The following is a 21548-nucleotide window of genomic DNA, read 5'->3' as shown; positions in this document are numbered from 1 at the left end:
ATGATGTGAGCGTGCTCTGTGGGACCCTTATTCGGATTGCTCACTGTTATTTAAATAATGAAACCCCTTGCTATGTGAAGCTCATGGATTAATTAGTAACAGTAAATACAACAATGAATGCAAAACAAGAGCATGGTGCAAACATTGCAGTGTAGTCTGAAGTAGTGTGAAAAAGAACACTGAGGTAAAAATACTGGAGTAATCAAGAGAGGTAGAATTAAGAACAACGTAAGAAACAGGAGCAGACATCGGCTGTCTGGCCCGCCAAGCCTGCTCCAAAGTTCAGTAAGCTCTGGACTCGGCTCTACCTGTCTGCCTTTTCCCTGTATCCCTTAGTTCCCCTGCTACGCAAACATCTGTTTAACTGTGTCTTAAGTATATTTAGTTAGGCAGCCTTCGCTGCTTCTCTGGGCAGAGAAACCCACAGATTCACTACTCACTCTGTTCTCCGTTTCTCATCTCTGTCCTAAATCTATTCCTCTGGACCGTGTGGCTATGTCCCCTGCTTTCAGCAGGAAAAACACATTTCTAGCCTCTTTCTCACATATCCTTTTCACTGTTGTATATGTTTTGATCAGATTCCCCCGTCCATTCTCCTGAATTCCAGTGAATATTGTCCCAGGCAGTACTGTGACTTGATCCCTTGGAGTGGAGGAGACAGGAAGGTGACCTTGTAGAGCTGCATTAAATCACGAGGGATGAATGCGGACATTCTTTTTCCCAGAGTAGAGTAATCAAGAACCAGAGGGCACAGGTTTAAGGAGAGAGCGGAGAGATTGAATAGGAACCTGAGGGGCAACCTTCTTTTTACACAAAGGATGCCATGTAGTGGAACGAGCTGCTGGAGGAAGTGGTTGAGGCAACTTTTATAAGATTCGGGTGAATGCTGGGATATGATCAGGACATGGGCTAAACAGTGGTAAATGGGACAAGCTAATGAGAATGGACTGAAGGGTCTATTTCTGTGCTGCATTATAGAGCATGTCTCCTGAGGAAAGGTTGAGTGAGATAGGGCTTTTCTCTTTGCAGTGAAGGAGGATGACAGGTGACTTGCTAGAGGTGTTAGTTCACTGGTGGCTGATTAGGCCAATTTTGGATGACTGACTCCTTCAAAAATCAGAATCAGGTTTAATATCATTGGCATATGTCGTGAAATTTGTTTTGCGGAGCAGTTCAAAATAATAAAAATGATAAATTACAATAAGAAATATATGTGCATATACAATGGATTCTGTTTAAGTGGGGTAAAATTGTACAAAATTAAGGGAGGGAAGTTTAGGGGAGATATCAGGGGTAAGTTTTTTACACAGAGTGTTGTGAGTGCCTGGAATGACTTGCCAGGGATGGTGGTGGAGGCTAAAACATTAGGGGTATTTAAGAGCCTCTTGGACAGGCACATGGATGAAAGAAAAATGGAGGGTTATGGGGTAGTGTGGGTTTAGTACTTTTTTTTTAAGGATTATATGGGTCAGCACAACATGGAGGGTTGAAGGGCCTGTAGTGTTCTATGGTTCTATTCTATGGGTCATCGGTTAATCAGTCCAGCTGTTTATTTGGACATCTCTTAAATAACAAAAACTAAATTGAGAAAGTAGCTGGCTCTCTCTTTGTTTATTTGGGACACCATGCCACTAAATTGCGACAGGAGACTGTTGCTGAACAGTTTCTAACAAGTGTCTGTCAATGTGTGGTCATTAGAACACTGTGCATAGAGTGAACAGTTTTTAAATAGCGGCAATTGCATGTGTTTGTGTTCAAAAAGCAGTGATTTTTCTCACTGAGAGTTGGCGAGAAATAAGCAGGAAGACAATTCAGAACTCTGAATTTGCTCACTCTGTTTTCAAGCATTCAGGGTTAGAGAAGCCAGAAACAGCCGGGAGTGAAAATGAAATGATTTCACTACTTCAACCAGTTAGGAGTTACAAAGGTGTTGACAGTCGTCTTGAACGTTACAATAAAAATGAAGATTTGGAAGATGCAATCTTCGAAAACTTTGTATGAATGCAATCCGTTATCTACACTAGGCGTCTGTACTGATTTCGTTCACTTACAGTCAATCAAAAGAACATGGCAGATGAACTCCTATGTCGATAATATTGGGAACTAACACAGTTTTATAGACTTATTGGTAGTGTTCTAATTCGTTCTGATTTATCAGTTAAATTGATAAATTGTTACTCAGTTAAATGGTAGTTTGTCTTTTTTTTATATCTTTCAACTGTTTTCATAAAACTTTGGCTAATTGGGGCAGCTGCTTAATTAGGCCAAAATGTACTAGTCCTGATGTGTCCCAATTAACTGGATTCCACAGCACATATATAAAAAAATAAATTAAATAAGTAGTGCAAGAAGAAAGGAAAAAATAGTGAGGTAGTGTTCATGGGTTCATTGTCCGTTCAGAAGTCTGATGGCAAAGGGGAAAAGCTGTTCCTAAATGTCGAGTGTCTGTCTTCTGGCTCCAGTACCACCTCCTGTGAAGAGGGCCAGTCCTGGGTGATGGGGGTCCTTAAAGATGGATGATGCTTTTTTGAGGCATTGCCTTTTGAAGGAGTCCTGATGCTGGAGAGGCAAGTCTCCATGATGGAGTTTTTAACTTTTACAGCTCTTTTTGATCCTGTGCAGTGACCCCTCCATACCAGACAATGATGCAAACAGTTAGAATGCTCCCCACAGTACATCTGTAGAAATTTGCGGGTGTCTTTGGTGACATATCAATTCTTTTCAAACTCATAATGAAGTATAGCCACTGTTGTGCCTTCTTTGTAATTGCATCAGTATGTTGGGCCAAGGATAGACCCTCTGAGATGTTGACACCCAGGAACTTGAAACTGCTCACTCTTTCTACTGCTGATCCCTTGATGAGGACTGGTGTGTGTTCCCTCGACTTCCCCTTCCTGAAGTCTGTACCCCTCCTTGTCACTATCTGAAATCCTGCCAACAACAGTTGTGTAGTTGGTAAATTTTTCAATGATGTTTGAGTTGTACTAGCCACACAGTTGTGGCTGTAGAGAGAGAACAGTGGGTTAAGCACGCATCTTTGAATTGGGCGAGTGTTGATTGTCAGTGAGAAGGAGATGTTATTTGCGATCCATGCATACTGTGGTCTCCCAATGAGGAAGTCCGGATCTAGTTGCAGACGGAGGTACAGAGGCCAAGGTTTTCGAGCTTATTGATTAGAACTGAGGGTATGATTGTGTTGAATGCTGAACTGGAGTCAGTAAGCAGCAGCCTGACGTGGGTATTACTAATGTTGACAAGGCTGAGTGGAGAGGCAGTGAGATTGCATCTGCTGTGGACCTATTGTGGTGATAGGCAGATTGCAGCAGCTTCAGGTCCTTGCCTGGGCAGGAGATTGTTGATGTGACATGTGGGCTGAGCCTGGGGATTTTGAGGCTATATACTTCTTCTGTTGGGTGCTCCTCACGGCTTTTGATATCATCCCACGCATTCCTTCTCTGTTTCAAGCACTTATGGGTTGGGATTCCCAGGAGCTGGTGGGGATATTCCATTTCTTTGAGGAAGCTTTGAGCCTTTTCCTTTGATGCACTGCTAATCTTCACCTACTCTGATTTTAATTAAATGAATTTTAGTTCCCCTTTAATTGCCTTTAATTCCAAATTACTCAATTTAAATCTCTCCTGTGAGGGTGGGGCTTGCGTTTGGGTAATGCTTGGGTATTTCCATTATCAGAATCCAGCCCAGTAACTCCAGTACTTTATTATTTCCCCCCCCCCCCCCCCCACCGTAACATGTCATTTTGTATTCTCAGAGCTGGAATTTGGGGAACAATCCTGCTTTGCAAGAAAGTTCAAGATGAGTGAAAGACAGTGGATCTTTGCAGCTCATTATCAGCTGAGAAGGGACTCTCAGTCGGGTAGTGAGGGTAATTCACAGAGAACATACATAAAAATTTCCAAATATATTCCATTGGGATCAATTAACATTTTATTTAGTTGAGATGCCCAGCAAAATGGGCCTGATATTTATAATTTTTTAGTTACATTTGGGGCTGTCGGGTCACCCATTGTCCTCTCCCACTCGGGGATCGGGTGTGGAAGTGGGTCACACCCTGTCATCTCCCCCTCGGGGATCGGGTGTAGAAGTGGGTCACCCATTGTCATCTCCCCCTCGGGGATCGGGTGTGGAAGTGGGTCACACCCTGTCCTCTCCTCTCCCCCTCGGGGATCGGGTGTGGAAGTGGGTAACACCCTGTCCTCTCCCCCTCGGGGATCGGGTGTGGAAGTGGACACACTTCCTCTCCACCTGGTGGGACAGCCTGTAGATGCTTTGCTGGATTCTCATGAACTCTGTGGGTGACATGGTACTGTAGCGGTTAGCGCATCGCCTTGTAGCATGTGACCACCGATTGGGGTTCAAATCCTACCGCGGTAAGGAGTTTCCATGTTCTACTTGTTACTGGGTGGGTTTCCTCTGGGCACTCTGGTTTCCTCCCAAATTCTAAAGATATTTGTGTTAGTGTAATAAGTTGTCGGCGTGTTATGTTGTGCTGGAAGTGTGGTAACACTTGTGGGCTGACCTCAGCACAGTTCTCAGACTGTGTTGCTCATTGACATGAACTGACGCACGTCTCTGTTCCAATGTGCTAAAGACCAGTAAAGCTAACTTTATTGCAGTCTTGCCACTGTGGCCTCTGTCTCGCACTATGCCTCTTAGCCTTTGCACTCCATTGCTCTTCTCCATTTTCTTTTGTTGAGCCTTTCCTGTTAGACATCTCACCTGGGCAGTTCTGTTGCGACGGTTGTAGAAGCCCAGTTTAGGCCACGTGGCTTCCATTCTGCCCCTGTGCTGCAGGAGCTCCACAACTAGCAAAGGTGGTAAAACGTTCTGAGCTCATTGTTCTGTTTTCTGGCAGGCGTACGTCCTCTGGTCGGTCTCCTACTACACGTCTCCTTTGTTGCTGCTGTACTTCTACAGGAAAGGTAAGTGCTCTGACTGAAAGGCATGTCCTTGACTTGTTTTCCAGCTCGGTGTGGGCGTGGGAATGTCCCAGTAGACGTCTGGGGGAAATAATGCCCTCATACTCTATAAATAAGTGTTAGGTAAAGCTGTTCTTGAATCATGAACTGCAGTCAGTCAGTATTAGAATGCAGAACAGAGAAGATTACAGCACAGAACAGGCCCTTCGACCCACAGTGCTGTGCTGGCCTTTTCCCCTATTCCAGGATCAATCTAACCCTTCCCTTTTACGTGGTCCTCCATTTTCTGTCATCCATGTGCCTATGTAAGAGTTTCTTAAACGCCCCTAATGCATCTGTCTCTACCATTACCCCTGGTCCCATGCCTCAGCCACTCTGGCAGTATACTCTGTATATGTCTCTTATCATGTTGTACACCTCTATCAAGTCACTTCTCATCCGCCATCCACTCCAGAGTGAAAAACACTAGCTTGTTCAACCCATCTTCATAAGACATACTCTCTAGTCCAGGCAGCACCTTGGTAAATCTGCTCTGCACCCTCTCCGGTGTCCAGCTGGGTAATCCCACCAGTCACCTCCCTCTTCTGGGGGGACACAAGAGGCAGCTGCTGCTGGAATCTGGAGCAGAAAACAATCTGGAAGTCAGCGGGTTGAGCAGCATCTGTGGGAGGAAAGGTGTTGTAGCTGGGTTTCACCCTGAAGTGACAATGGTTACTCCTGTGGGTGGTACGTGGTGTGCTGAGTGCCCCCAGCAGATTGTTTGTTGCTCTAATCTGGTCCCTTTAACCCTACAACTTGCTCTCTCGGGACACACAGGAGACCAAAGGTGCTGCTAACTGAAGCAACACACAAGACTGGAGGAACTCAGCGGCTCAGGCTGCGTCTGTGGAGGGAAATGGACACTCGACGTTTTGGGCTGAGACCCTTCCTCTGGACAGAGTGAGAGAAAGAGAGAGAGGGAGAGTGAGAGAGAGAGAAAGAGAGGGAGAGGGCTGTGGGGGGAGACCGATGAAGCAAGGGTTGGGAAATGATAGGTGGAGGTGACCAAGGGCTCTTGAAACCTATCACCTACCATCTGGTGGTATTGCTACTTTGAACCTGAATCAGGCTTATTGCCACTGAGTGCAGGTCATGAAGTTTGTTGTTTTGTGGCAGCTCTACTGTGCAATGTATTTTTAAAAAATGACCATAAGTTACAACAAGAAGTATAAAAAAAAGTAGCAGAGAAAGAGAGCACAAAAGTGAGGTGGGGTTCATGGGTTTGTTTTCCATTTGGAAACCTGAAGGCACAGGGAAAAATGCTGGTCATAATGCATTGAGTGTGTGTCTTCAGGCTTCTGTACTTCCTGTACACCTTCTGCCCATATCCCTCTAGATAAGGGGTTCCCAAACTTTTTTATGCCATGGACCCCTACCATTAACCGAGGGGTCTGTGAACCCCAGCCTGAAACCGTTCCTCTCTAATACACATCTTTATTGTAGCTGCCTCAACCACTTTCTCTGGCAACTCTTTGCATATTCACACCACCCTCTCTGTTTAAAAGGTTCCTAGTTAACTTCCCCCTCTCACCTTAAACCTATCGGTAACGGGAAATGCCTGGCAACTGCACAGTTGTGCCTGTCAGTTCATCAACATTTTCTTAGGAGCTTGCAACTGTGCCAAATCAAATGTACCACATGCACACCAAATTTGCACACACCGACATGATAAACAGTCGCAGCCCAAAAGCTCAACTGTTTATTCCCCTCCATAGATGCTGCCTGACCTTTGTGTGCATTACTGAGGATTTCCAACATCTTCAGATTCTCTTATGTGCACTGTTTTACTCACTTTCACAGCCTGGTCTGAGTTTTTTTTTATTTGGCCTCTATCTCAGCTACTCCATTTTGTCTGTGTGTGTATATCTCTGAGTGTCTGTGGGTTTAAGGTTGTAAACACAGTTTAAACCGGTTTGTTGTCCTCTGCGCACAAGGTGCATTCCATCCCCTGCAGAGTTGCAATTCTGTTGAAAACAGAAAAACAAAGTGTGTATTGAAAACAAGTTAATTGGTACTTGCTAACCCAGCGGTCAGAGACGGCGTACCCAACGTTTCTGGATGACTGCCGCTGTATAAAATTGTGATATTGCCCCATGATCACTGCATGTGAGGAAACCACAGTACAGTGAGCTGAATGTACTCGGACCACATGGTCGTCACAAACCCAGTAAAGTATTCCCGAGTCCCTCCTAACTTGATCATCTCATTTAACACGCTGGAGGAACTCAGCGAGCCAGGCAGTGTCTATGGAGGGAAATGGACAGTCGACCCTTCACGTCAATTAAAGTTCAAGTTCCAACTCGAGTTTATTGTCATTTAACTCTATACATGCATATACTGTATGTAACTATATAATGTATATAGAAACTAGACAATGTTACAATAACTTATGAAGGTATGAATAAAATCTCCAGGTGAAGCACACTTAAGTAACAAACTAAAATGCATTTATATATTGTAAAATATGGAACAGATGAACCAGTGATTAACAGAGTAAAGGATGGGGGGAGGAGATAGTCCGTGTGAAAGTTGGAGGGAAGGGCTGGCAGGTGATGGGGGGGGGAATAGCACCATAAGCTGCGAGGTGATAGGTGGATTCAGTGGGGGGGGGTGAGTTGATGGACAGATGGGGGGGAATAGCACTATAAGCTGGGAGGTGATAGGTGGATTCAGTGAGGGGGGAGTTGAGTTGATAGACAGATGGAGGAGGGGAATAGCACCATAAGCTGGGAGGTGATAGGTGGATTCAGTGAGGGGGGGGGGGTTGAGTTGATAGACAGATGGAGGAGGGGAATAGCACCATAAGCTGTGAGGTGATAGGTGGATTCAGTGAGGGGGGAGTTGAGTTGATAGACAGATGGAGGAGGGGAATAGCACCATAAGCTGGGAGGTGATAGGTGGATTCAGTGAGGGGGGGGGTTGAGTTGATAGACAGATGGAGGAGGGGAATAGCACCATAAGCTGTGAGGTGATAGGTGGATTCAGTGAGGGGGGGGTTGAGTTGATAGATGGAGGAGGGGAATAGCACCATAAGCTGGGAGGTGATAGGTGGATTCAGTGAGGGGGGGGTTGAGTTGATAGATGGAGGAGGGGAATAGACCATAAGCTGTGAGGTGATAGGTGGATTCAGTGAGGGGGGGGGGTTGAGTTGATAGACAGATGGAGGAGGGGAATAGCACCATAAGCTGCGAGGTGATAGGTGGATTCAGTGAGGGGGGGGGGTTGAGTTGATAGACAGATGGAGGAGGGGAATAGCACCATAAGCTGGGAGGTGATGAGAAAAGGCAAAGGATGATGGAATCTGCCTGGAGACAAAGGTGGAGCATGGTTATTATTACATGTTTTCTTTGGAGCAAAAGAGGATGAAGAGTGACCTGACGGAGGTGTATAACATGGTAAGAGGCACAAATGGAGTCGGCATATAGCACCTTGTTTCCAGGGTAGAAATGGCTAATACGAGGGCCTAGTTTTAAAGTGATTTTATAGGGGAGGGGTATCAGAGGCAGGTCTTCACACACAGAGTGGTGGATGCGTGGAACACACTGCCAAAGGTGGGTGGAGACAGATACCTTAGGGACATTTAAGAAACTCTTAGATAGGCACAGGGACGAAGGAGAAATGGAGGGCTGTGTGGGAGGGAAGGGTTAAATTGATCTTGGAGTAGGTTAGAATGTTAGCACAACATTGTGGGCTGAAGGGCCTCTACTGTGCTGTGGTGTTCTATCTTCCATGCAATAAGGTGCAATGAAACATTTTGTTTTTCATACAAACTGTGCAGATAATTATTACAAAGCTGTAATGCCAGTTAGTACTCTGCAAAAGTCTTAGTCACATAGATATAGAGCTAGGGTGCCTGAGACCTTTGCACAGTACTGTAGTAGTTTTCTGTATTCACTGTACTACTGCTGCTGCAAAAAAAGAAACTTCATGACTTACATGAGTGACGAAGACCCTGATTCTGATATTGATCTGTTTTGTGTGCTGAGGGTGGGAAGGGGGAGGGAGAGGGGAAGGGAGCGGGAAGCACCAGAGAGACATTCAGTAACAATCAATACACCAATTGTTTGGAATCAAATGGCCTTGCCTGATGTCTCAGGGCTGGGTGTGTTTGCACCTGTGCCACCCCCTCTGCCCCTGGTACTCCTTCTTTGCCCCCTGTCCCACACCCCTCAAATGGTGCTCCACCCACACCATTCTCAACATCTTTTGCTCCCTCCAGATTTACAAACTTGCTCTCCACTCCACATTGACCAATACAGTACTGTGCAAAAGTCTTGGGCACCCTCACTATATTTACGTGCCTAAGAGTTTTGCACAGTCACGTACAGGCGAAAACGTAATGGGGAATAAATCATTACCATTTTGGAGGGAGCACCAGGTAGGGAGACCTTAAGGTGCAAGGTGGACTGTGATGTGGGGAGTGGAACCAGTGGGAGAAGGGTGTGGATGATGACCCGATGGAGAAAGTGGAAGAGGGGAAAAAATGGAGTGATGGGGCCAAATAAATCAAGAGAAGTGGAAAAAAAGAGTCCAAGGGGTGTGGTTACTGGAGGTTGGAGAATTCAGTGTTCATATTGCCAAGTTGTAGACTACCCAGGTGAAATGCGAAGCATTATTCCTCTAGTTTGCACTTAGCCTCAATAATTTCCCTGTTGCTGATGTCTTCATTGCTTTCTGGTTCTTGGATATAACTGCACCCGGCTGTTAACTTTATCTTCAGTCCATCTCACTCATGGTCAAGTTTATTGTCATTCAGCCGTATACAGCTAAAAGAAACAAAGTTTTTCTGGGGCCAAGGTGAAAAACACAGTATGTATATCATATACGACACGTAAAATAATATTCACAATAATGTTAACAAGTAACTTTGAAAAGCATTCTGTTGATGCACAAGTTGACATAAGGGGTTAAATATACATCAGTGTAATGCTACCTGTGCTGTCATACATAATGCGTGCTGGGTGCTAGCAGGGTGCTCAGAAGTCTCACAGCCTGGGGGAAGTAGCTGTTACCCAGCCTCACAGTCCTTGTTCTTCCACTGTGGTACCTTCTGCCTGATTGACAGTATTACTGCCCGTTGATGAAGGTCCTGCGTCTCCATACCATTACACACAGATATAGAACAATTCTTCATTGCTGTTTCCGTAACAGTTTTTTTTTGACCAGTCAGGGCTGCTAGCTCTGAGCTCAACCCTGAACATAGAAGACCGGTGGACCATTCTTAGTCTGGCATCTACCCTTCGACCTGTTTGGCAAGGGTGACCCTACCAAGAGCCAAAGCATAAAGCCCTGACTCCAGCCAACATAGCTCTCCGGGTCTTTGAGGTATGCAAGCCGCCTAACCCTATGGCAAGGTGGTGGTCCTCTTGCAGGCTTTCCTGTCGGTAGATTGTGCAATGGATGAGAGGGGTCCTTTGTAATGCTGAGGACTTTGTGAATGTCGCGCTCAACAAATCCATAGCTTGTTCCTCGAGCGAATGGCAGGAGTGAGGAGTTTGTTCCTCTCACTGTGGAAACGTAACTGCGAGGTCACTGAGCTACCTCACATTCCCTGCACTCTGTCCTTGCCACACGGAGTGTCCAGGGGTTCCTTTGTAATAGGCATTTTCAGCTCCTTCAGCAACGCTCTGTTATAGGCCGTGTTTGAAAACAACCCCTCCCATGTATTGGCTGATCATCGCACTGGATATGGAGCGCAAATCCTAACGGCTCACTTGTCTGAGCTATTCCCATTGTGTAAGTACTGTTTGGCTCATAATCAGAATCAGGTTTATTATCACTGACATACAGAATGTTGTGAAATGTATTGTTTTGCAACAGCAGTGCAATGCAATGCATAAAAATCTATAAATTACAATCATTTATCTGTATTAAATGTGTAGTGCAAAAGAGAGCAAAGATAGTGAAGTAGTATTTATGAGTTTGTTCGTTATCTGTTCAAAAATCTGTTGGTGGAGGGAAAGAAGCCATCCCTGAATCGTTGAATGTGACTTCAGACTCCTGTACCTCCTCCCTGATGGTAGCAATGAGAAGAGGGCATGTCCTGTTTTGTGAGGGTCCTTAGTGATTGATGCCACCGTTTTAGAGGCATCTAAGGTGTTTTTGATACTGGGAAGGCTCATGTCCATGACTGCGTTGGGAGAGTTTTCAACCATCCGCAGCTTTTTCCGATACTCTGCAATGCACCCTCCATTCCAGATGGTGATGCAGCCAGTTAGAATGCTCTCTACTCTCCTCAACACCCCCTAATAAAATCAGTTGTCACCCTCCCATTCCCTTCTAAAGATACTTGTTGATGATGTTGCCCTCTTGAAGCAGCACCTCGTGTAGGTGATACGGAAGGGACGTGCGTGATGTATTGGGCTGAGTCTGTGTGGAGGATTTTGGCCAACTGGGTTGGGTAAATACCTTTGCGAGACGATAGAATTGTGTGTCTGTATTGCTTAATGCCTTGATCAGCAGAAAATCCTGGTGTTGCCCTTCAGCCTCCTGCTGTAGACATAAGACTACGCGATGTTGCCCTCTGGCCTACAACTGAACAACACAAGGCTACGTGACTTAAGTGTTTTTCCCTCTAGCTGGCTTAGAACAATAGCAGATATGGAAATGTTGAACAAACCATACCCATTAGAATCAACCATAAAGAGGCTGCGTGTACTGATTGTAAGCGAAGTCGTTGCTCTCCGTGTCACGTAAATAAAGAGTCTCCTAATGAATACCTGGGTCTGAGTTATGTGGAAAAGAAAATTCCCGAACAGTCTGCTACTGACTGCAGCTTCTTACATTCCTGTGCTTTGGAGTTGCTGTACCAGACCATGATGTAAGCATTTTTAACAGAACATTAGTAGAAGTTTGTTTGTGTTACAGCCACTTGAATGTGTTTTTAATATTCTTTTTCAGGTTATATTGTTATGTCTAAGATCATTCCAGCTACTCCATATGCAAGTGCTTTCCTGCTCTTTCTCACGGGCGTGGCCTGTCTCCGAGGTAGGGGATTTGGGATGAGTTTCTTGCCTGTAAATCTCCTCCATCTTTTTCAGGTGCCCCAGCATTCACACTCTGCCTTTCAGTGTTACACATACGCACGCACACACACACACATATCTCCTGAGGACATTGCACTGCCATTTGTTCTCAGGAAGAGACCATTATGTCCATCGATCCTGTGCCAGCTCTTCCTCCTGATCGAGGAGAAGTGGGAAGGGAGAGGGGAATGCCATATGAATGCAAGAAACAGAAGCAGTTGTCCCGTCAATACTTCTCCATCATTGAATGTGACCCAGGACAATCCAGTCTTGCCCTGAGCACAACTCTCCAGTTCCCACTCTGTCTTCCTTGACCCCATTGCAATTCAAATTTCTGTTGGAAAATGTCTCGGGCTGAAATGCCACTAAAGCATCTCTGGGCCCACTGAGACCTATTCTCATCCACATTTTTAACTCCTTGTTCTGTGGCGTTTCCCCTGCCTGACAACCCTTCAACACCTCCAACTGGTCTCGTGTATCCTGAATATCCAGTCCCGGTGGCTGTGTCTTCAGCCGCACACGCCTAAGGTCTGTAAGGCCCTCCTTTAAACTTCTCCCTCTCTTCTTTAAGACCAAAGTGAAAGACATTTGTTCAGTAGGATCTTCTCTGGCGTCCATTCAACTCTGCTCTGAGATTTTATCTTTTGCTGTCCCGTTTCCTGTTGATCAGTGAATCTGGAGCGCTGGGGGACGTTTTTGTTTATTTTTTATTTAGAGGTGCAGCATGATACCAGGCTCTTCCTGCCAAGCAAGCTCTCACTGCTCAATTACACCCACATCACCAATTAACTTACTAGTTCGTACATCTTTGGAATGTGGGGGGAAACCACAGCAGCACGCAGTCACGGGGAGAACGTGCAAACTTCTTACAGACAGCGGTGGGAATTGAACCCGGGCTGCTGGCCTATATAGCATTACATTAACGTGCTGTCCGGTTGTTTTGCTGTGTTAGAGAGGCTTTATGCATGTGACTCACTGCACTGGCTGTTGTTTGCTGCTTGCTAGGTATGGGCAGATGGACCAATCCTGAGTACGTGCAGTTCATCACCATTCTGGCCGAAACTAAGAGAAACAACACAGAGGAGAACAAGGTAGGACTAAACGTCGATAATTCCCAACTGCTGCAACTCCACAGTACACTGCTTGAAACTGTCCTCACCTCTGCTGATTCTGTTTCTTTTTAGAACTCTGTTGTGAAATGATTACCATGACTTTGTACCAAGCCTGACTGGTCAATGGTTGCATGCAACCCTCTTCCCAGCTTCCTTCTTACAGATGGTATATCCTGCCATTCCATTTCTCTGAGGGTGTGTAAGGAATAGAAACACGGGTATCTCCTTGAGCGATGCTCCAACATTCAACAAGACAACTCAACAGCAAATTTTAAGGGGCATTTAGACAGACACATGACCAGACGAGGAGCAGGGTGGTTCAGACACGTGCAGGCAGATGTGCGGTTTACATTGGCGTCGTGGTCAGCACAGGCATGGTGGGCCAAGGTCCTGTTCCTCTGCTGCGCTGCGCTGTTTTACGGTTCTGTGTCCTGCTTCAGTGTTTCCACGTTCTCTGTCTCTTGCAGAGGAAGTTGGCCTCGTACAGCTTCGACTTCGATCACTGGCCGCTCGACTTCTCCTGGAGTGATGTAACGAGTCAGTAAGTGGACGGCCGAGTGTTTATACGTGGCATCCTTCGTGACCTCCAGTGCTTTCACGTGGCCTGCACCCAATGATGTCCTGCTTCAGATATTGGAGCGATGACGAGCAGGTAGCAGTTGAGAGAGACAGAGAAAGAGAGACGTCAGCCCAGTTTCTCTGCCTGCCATAGAATCATAGAGCATTACAGCGCAGAAACAGGCCTTTTGACTCGTCTGGTCTCTGTCTGACTGGTTTCAGCAACTTGTACCTGGGCCATTTCCCTCAAAAATGCTCATCCATATACCTATCCAAACTTCTCTTACTCCTAACACCTGCTGGCTGTTCATTCTACCCTCCGGCTGAGGAGCTCCTCCTCAGCACCTGAGAATGAGGGGAGGTTTGATAGAGGTACACAGTACATTGTGTACAGTAAATGCCATTCGGCTTTACAATTCAACCGCCAGGAGTAAGATATGTTAAAGTGCCGGGGTTAGGACTCAATGTATTTAAGTAAACTACTTAAGAACTTTTTAAAAGCTATTATTAATGCTTTTTGAGAGGGTGATTTTAGATGCATATCATATTTTTACTGAGTTAAGTATTGTATGTAATTAGTTTTGCTACAATAAGTGTATGGGACATTGGAAAAAATGTTGAATTTCCCCACGGGGATGAATAAAGTATCTATCTATCTATCTATCTACAGTTCGGGGTATTGATAGGGTGTGTGGCCAAGTGGATAAGGCGTCGGTCTAGTGATCTGAAGGTTGCTAGTTCGAGCCTTAGCTGAGGCAGCGTGTTGTGTCCTTGAGCAATCGTCACACATTGCTCTGTGATGATACTGGTGCCAAATTGTATGGGTCCTAATGCCCTTCCCTTGAACAACATCGGTGGCATGGAGAGGGGAGATTTGCAGCATGGGCAACTGCAGGACTTCCAAACAACCTTGCCCAGGCCTCAGTCATCATCGAAAATCGATGGACAGCCAAAGATAAGAATGATAGGATGAATGCAGGGTTTTTCGTTGGTTAAGACTACAACTAGAGATCATAGGAAAGGTGAAATATTTAAGGGGTGTCTGAGATGGATCTTCACTCAGAGGGTGGTGTGTGTGCGGATTGAACTGTAGTGGTTGTGGGTTCGATTGCAAAATGTAAGAGAAGTTTGGATAAGTACGTGGATGGGGGGTGTTTGGAAGACAGTGGTCCGGGTACAAGTAGAAGAAACTTGACAGAAGGTCAGGTCAGCATGGATTAGATGGGCCAAAGGGTCTGTTTCTGTGCTGAAATGGTCTATGACTTGAGACCTTGGTGGCCCTGCTGTCGCAGATTTAATGGACTGTTAGATAGTGTTCCTGTTAGTAACAAGACCCATGTTTAATTCATTATCTTTACATGTTACAGGGTTCTGCAGATCAAAAGACTGGTCATTACTGGCTGTCATTATTTCCACTCTCCCCTGCTCCATCTGCCTGTCACCTCTCCTCACCTGGATCCACCCATCACCTACCAAATCTTGTTACACCTCTTAACCCCGCACCTTTTTACACCGGCGATCTCCCCCATCTTTTTACATCGGCAATCTCCCCCCCCCCCCCACCCCATCCCCTTTTTTTTATACTGGTGATCTCTCCCTACCCCCCCCCCCCACCCATATTGGCAATTTCCCCATCTTTTTATAGTGGCAATCTGCCCTCCCCTTTTTATACCAGCAATCTCCCCTCTATCCTTCAGTGCAAATGAAGGGTCTCAAACTGAAATGTTGGCTGATCGTTTCCTTCCATAGATGCTGCCTGATTGACTGAGTACCTCTTGCTTCCTGTGTGTTGCTCCAGATTCCAGCATTTGCAGTATCCTGTGTCTCGATCATCTCTCTTAGGCAGGTTTATTGCGCAAAGTGGGCCTTGGGTGTAGGTCAGCCAGGATCTCAAGGGCCATTGGGTCTGATTGGCGTCTTCCTTTCTCTCTCGGTTCCTCTTTTCCCCTCACTGACAATGTCTCTTTGTTCCAGGAAGGGTGGGAACGTGAGGAAGGGCGGGGTTCCCCTCCTGAAGCCAGAACACAAGTACCGAGGGACGGTGGACAGCGTGATTGACAATGTCCTGGGCCTCCCCTGCCAGATTATCAGGTGAGCCTGTCCTTGACAATTGGAGCCCCTGTGTCCCCATACCTAACCACAGTACAACTTTGATGTTCAGCCAGATCGGGCAGCATCTGTGTATCACTGCACCCCCATGTTTCCTCGCGTCTCTCTATATCACTGTGGCTCCGCATTTCCCTTCTCCACGACACCCTGTGCCTCTGTTGGGAGAAAAAGGCAGTTACGACAGTCATGGGGGATTTTAATATGCAGGTTGACTGGGAAAATCATTTTGGTGCTGGGTCCCAAGAGAGGGAAATATATAAAATATCTATGAGATGGTTTTTTTAGAGAAGCTTGTAGTTGAGTCCAATAGGAGAAAGGCAGTTCTGGATTCAGTATTGTGTAATGAACCAGATTTAATTAGAGAGTTAAAGGTAAAGGAACCTTTAGGAGCCAGTGATCATAATAGGACAGAATTCACCCTGCAGTGTGAGAAGGGGAAGATAAAGTCAGATGTATCAATATTACAGTGGAGTAAAGCAAATTGCAGAGGCATGAGAGAGGAGCGAGCCAAAGTTGATTGGAAAGGGACACTAGCAGGGATGATGGCAGGACAACAATGTTTGGAGTTTCTGGGGTGCAGTTTTGAAGAACCACATTCTAAAGGAGGATGAGGAAACTGGGTGACAAGGGAAGTCAAAGACAGCATAAAAACAAAGGAGAGGATATAATATAGCTAACATACATTAGTGGTAAGTTAAAGGATTGGGAAGCTTTTAAAAACCAACAGTTGGTAAATAAAAAGCCATAAGGAGAAAAAAAATGAAATATGAAGGTAAGCTAGCCAATAATATCAAAGAGAATACCAGAAGTATTTTTTCTGATACCTAAATAATAATAGAGAGGCAAGAATGGATGTCGGAGCGCTGGAAAGTGATGCTGGAGAGATAGTAATAGGGACAAGGAAATGGCAGATGAACTTACCGTAGATTCCGGACTACAGAGCGCACCTGATTAAAAGCCGCTGGCTCTAATTTTAGAAATAAAATCAATTTTTTAATTGTAAAGGCCGCACCGGATTTTAGGCCACACCGCTACTTTTAAATATACATACGTATTGGTAACACAAATTACGTTGCATATACTTTTTTACTGAACAGCACGAACAACATTCCAATATCTCCTAGCGACTGGTAAAAATATATATACTGCGAGCCTTTAACTTAAAAGCAGAGTTTTCGCTCGGGTCTGACGCGCTTGCGTAACGCGATCAGGTCTAATCGGGTCTGACGCGCTTGCGTAACGCGATCGGGTCTAATCGGGTCTGACGCGCTTGCGTAACGCGATCGGGTCTAATCGGGTCTAACGCGCTCGGGTCTTGCTTTTCTTCGAGTATTTTCCATGTTGATGAGGGTGAGTACAAATGACTGATTTACAATAATTTAATTGTGAAAGTGCGCTTGATTTATCGTACAATTTCATTGGACCTCTGTGAACTACTCATCAATTTTATTGGTCTACTGTTACGAGGCAAAATGTTTACGAGGCGGCATGAAAAAAAACCATGTATTAGCCGCTCCGGATTAAAGGCCGCAGAGTTCAAAGCTGTTCAAAATGTGGGAAAAAAGTAGCGGCTTATAATCCGGAATCTACGGTAAGTATTTTGCATCATTTTCACTGTGGAAGATACTAGCAGTATGTCAGAAATTTGAGTGTGTCGGGGCAGAACAGAGTGTTGTTGCTATTACTAAGGATTAGGTGCTTGGGAAGCTGAAAGTTCTGAAGGTAGAAAAGTCACCTGGCCCAGATGGACTATAACTGAGGATTCAGAAAGAGGTAGCTGAAGAGATTGTAGAGGCATTAGTGATGATCTTTCAAGAATCACTAGATTTTGGGATGGTTCTGGAGGACTGAAAAATTGCAAATGTCACTCCACTCTTTAAAAAAGGAGGGAGGCCGAAGAAAGGACGTTATAGGCCAGTTAGCCTGACTTCAGTGGTTGGGAAGTTGTTGGAGTCCTTTACTAAGGATAGGTTTTCAGTGTACTTGGAGGAATGTGATAAAATAGGCCAAAGTCAGCATGGCTTCCTTTAGGGGAAATCATGCCTGAGAAATCTATTGGAATTCTTTGAGAAATTAAGCATGATAGACAAAGGAGAGTCAGTGGATGTTATTTACTTGGATTTTCAGAAGGGCTTTGACAAGAGTCAAAGGCTGCTTGACAAGAGTCTATGGTATTACAGGAAAAATAGAAGATTGGATGACTGGCATAGGAATAAAGGGGGCCTTTTCTGGTTGGCTGTCACTGACTAGTGGTTTTCAACGGTCGGTGTTGGGACTGGTTTTTTTCTTATTATATGTCAGTGATTTGGATGAGGGAATTTGTGGCTAAGTTTGCAGATGAGATCGTTGAGGATATAATGAGGGCAGTGGATAGAGGGGCGTTATTTACTTGGATTTCCAGAAGGTGTTCAACAAGATGTCAAATAATATACTTAACTAGAAGATAAGGAGGCTGAGAGTTGGGGGTGATGCATTAGCATGGATTGAGAATTGGTTAACTAATAGAAAGCAGAGAGTTTGAATACACGCATGTTACTCTGGTTGGCAGTCAGTGGTGAGCGGTGTGCCGCAGGGATCGGTGCTGGACCTGCAGCTGTTCACAATGTACATTAACGATCTGGAAGAGGGGACTGAGTATGGTATCTAAGTTTGCTGATGATACTAAATTGTGTGGAAAAGTAAATTGTGCAGAAGATAAGGAGAGTTTGCAGAGAGATATAGATAGGTTGAGTGGGCAAGGGTCTGGCAATGTTGGTAAATGCGAATTCATCCACTTTGGAAGGAAAAATGAAAGAGTAAATTATTATTTAAATGGTAAACAATTGCAGCATGGGCAGAGGAACCTGGGAGTGCTTGTGCATGAATCACAAAGGGTTGGTTGGCAGGTACAGCAGGCTATGAAGAAGGCAAATGGAATGTTGGCCTTCATTGCTAGAGGGATTGAATTTAAGAGCAGGGCGGTTATGCTGCAACTATACAGGGTACTGGTGAGGCCACGCCTGGAGTACTGTGTGTAGTTCTGGTCTCCTTACTTGAGGAAGGATACACTGGCTTTAGAGGCAGTGCAGAGGAGGTTCACCAGGTTGATTCCAGAGATGAGGGGGTTAGACTATGAGGAGAGATTGAGTTGCCTGGGACTATACTCACTGGAATTCAGAAGGATGAGAGGAGATCTTATGGAAGCATAAAATTATGAAAGGGATAGATAAGATAGATGTAGAAAGTTGTTTCCACTGGTAGGTGAGACTAGAACTAGGGGACATAGCCTCAAGATATGGGGGAGTAGATTTAGGATGAAGATAAGAAGGAGCCGCTTTTCCCAGCGAGTGGTGAATCTGTGGAGTTCTTTGCACAATGAAGCAGTGGAGGCTGCCTCAGTAAGTATATTTAAGACAAGGTTGGATAGAGTTTTCCATAATAGGGGAATAAAGGGTTATGGGGAAAAGTCCATGGTCAGATCAGCATGAGCTTATTGAATGGTGGAGCAGGCTCAATGGGCCAGATGGCCTCCTCCTGCTCTTATTTCCTATGTTCTTATGATACAAAGAGAGATGGAGGGATAGGTAGTGTTGAGGAAGCTTGGAGAATGCAAAAGGATTGAGCGAATGGGCAAAGAAGTGGCAGATGAATATAGTGTTGGGAAGTGTCTGGTCATTCTCTTCGGTTGAAGAGATAAAGGTGTGGACAATTTTCTAAATGAGGGGAAAATTCAGAAATCAGAGATGCAAAGGGATTTGGGAGTCCTTGTGGATTCCCTAAAGGTTAACTTGCAGGTTGAGTCTGTGGTAAGGAAGGCAAGCACAATGTTAGCATTCATTTTGACAGGATTAGAATATAAAAGGAAGGATGTGGTGCTGAGGCTTTGGTCAGACTGCACTTGAAGTATTGTGAGCAGTTTTGGGCAATTCTCTAAGTAAAAGCCCTTTTTATTGGGCATCTCTAGCGAAGTGGCTTGTTAACCCCTCGATAACAGCCACTGGACTCAGTGGTGAGAAAACCAAAGTTCAGAGGCTTCAAAAGTACATTTTAATGTCAGAGAAATGTACACAATATACATCCTGAAATGTTTTTTCTTTGCAACCATCCACGAAACAGAGGAGTGCCCCAAAAAATGAATGACAGCTAAATGTTAGAACACCAAAGTGCCCTATCCCAGCTCCCCTCCCTCTTGCGCCAAAGCGGCAGCAAGCAACAATCTCCCTTCTCCCCACCAGCAGAAATAAAGCATTGGCACTTGACCCCGGGCACTCAAGCGTGAGCAGAGTTACAGTAACGATACAGACTTGCAGTACCCCAAAGTCTACTCGTTCACCTGGTGTTCGACATACCACATGCTCTCCCCCTCTCTCCCTAATGAGGGAGGAGGTGACTCCATTTCACAGCGTGAAGGGAGGCATAACAAACAACTTGGTGGTTTATGATGTTAAAAGTTCATTACATTGCTTTTTTCAAGCTCTGTGCCCAAAGATCTCGAGTCTCTGGGCACATAGCCATAGATACTCTGACTCCCCTGACGACACACGGGTTTTCTGCCATGACACTGACCTTCGATCCGCCCGTCTCCAGAGCCCTGAGATCCTAGGCCTACAAAGCCAAGCTGAACTCTTAGGCCATGCCCTCGGTGTGCCGAGCAATGGCCGGTAATGAAACCCCAAGAGCGGGTCCTGAGACTCCAAGTCAGAGTCTGCAAAAGAACCCTGAAATGGGAAAATAAAGATATCAAAGATGGAAATAGAGCTGTTTCTGAAAAAGCAAGCAAAGGAGTTGCCGTTTAGCGCCATCATCACTTCGCTCCGCTGCCTTATCTCCACCTTTCTCAAACTCCATACGTCTAGGGTCGGAATGACTTGGGTCCCTCCAGACCAGGATGTTGGGATATGTTGACCACCCGAACCCTGATCTGTATGAATACTATTTAAGTACTGCCGCCATGCAATTAGCTGTCGGCAAGAAAGTAACATCGTACACTGCATACTGTTACAAAGAAAGTATATTTACAAATTTCAGCTTTATTGAACAGTTAGTAGGAAAAAGAAAAGGAAAAAGATAAAGGGGCCCGTTAGAGTTCACCCAGTCCAAATGCACACACAAGTTGGAGTTCACCTTGAAGTTGTCATCAGCTCATCTGCGTGAAAGCACACACCACCTTCCAAATGTCGCTCAAAATCCATCTCGAATAAATGGGCTGTCCACAGGAGTGTTGGTCCTTCATCTTTAAAGCCATTCATTTGCAAAAAGCACAGGGACGGCATCCTCAGCCATCTTCCCTACTGTTTTCTCAAAAAGACCTTGACACACACCAGTGTCCACCCAGTGTTCTCTAGAACTTGCTCCCAGTTCTACCACCCTAACTGGCTGACAGAACCTTCCTAAGTTGAACACCATAACCTCTTATCTTTAGCTGAAATACAAACATGCTAACAGCCGAACAGGCTCCTCTTACAGAGCTGCTGAAATGAAATACCTACAGCATAGCAGTGAAAATCCTAACCAGAGCATTACGCTCTCCCCTGCACCAAAAACAGTCATGTCCTCATGACTTTGAAATTTATCAGCCCATCATTAAAAACAGTTTTCATAGGAATTTCATGATATCAAGACCTCCAATCCATTTGTAATGACATATCTCACTAGGGGGATAGATGCTACTCTCTGTTACCTCAGTGTATCATAGGCCATCCTACCTGGGGGTTTCCTGACTCTTTGAGACTTCCTTATCTGATCTTTGGCTCCTGCAGCTCAACCAACCCTTTGTGACCCTTTACTGG

At 45.3% G+C, this 21548-nt stretch overlaps 1 protein-coding gene across 1 annotated transcript in view; it reads left to right on the top strand.

The window, feature by feature from the left end:
* The window catches only part of abhd16a (abhydrolase domain containing 16A, phospholipase), a 123776-nt gene that overhangs the window by 43320 nt on the left and 58908 nt on the right, over positions 1-21548 (top strand). Inside the window, exons 3-7 of the mRNA XM_073031621.1 lie at positions 4874-4940; positions 11877-11963; positions 13007-13092; positions 13581-13654; positions 15646-15762. Of these exons, the coding sequence (XP_072887722.1) occupies positions 4874-4940; positions 11877-11963; positions 13007-13092; positions 13581-13654; positions 15646-15762 (431 nt within the window). The remainder of the gene's footprint in view (positions 1-4873; positions 4941-11876; positions 11964-13006; positions 13093-13580; positions 13655-15645; positions 15763-21548) is intronic.

Source organism: Hemitrygon akajei, chromosome 2, assembly GCF_048418815.1.
Source record: "Hemitrygon akajei chromosome 2, sHemAka1.3, whole genome shotgun sequence".
NCBI lineage: Eukaryota > Metazoa > Chordata > Chondrichthyes > Myliobatiformes > Dasyatidae > Hemitrygon > Hemitrygon akajei.
This window is presented reverse-complemented; position numbering and strand designations above follow the sequence as displayed.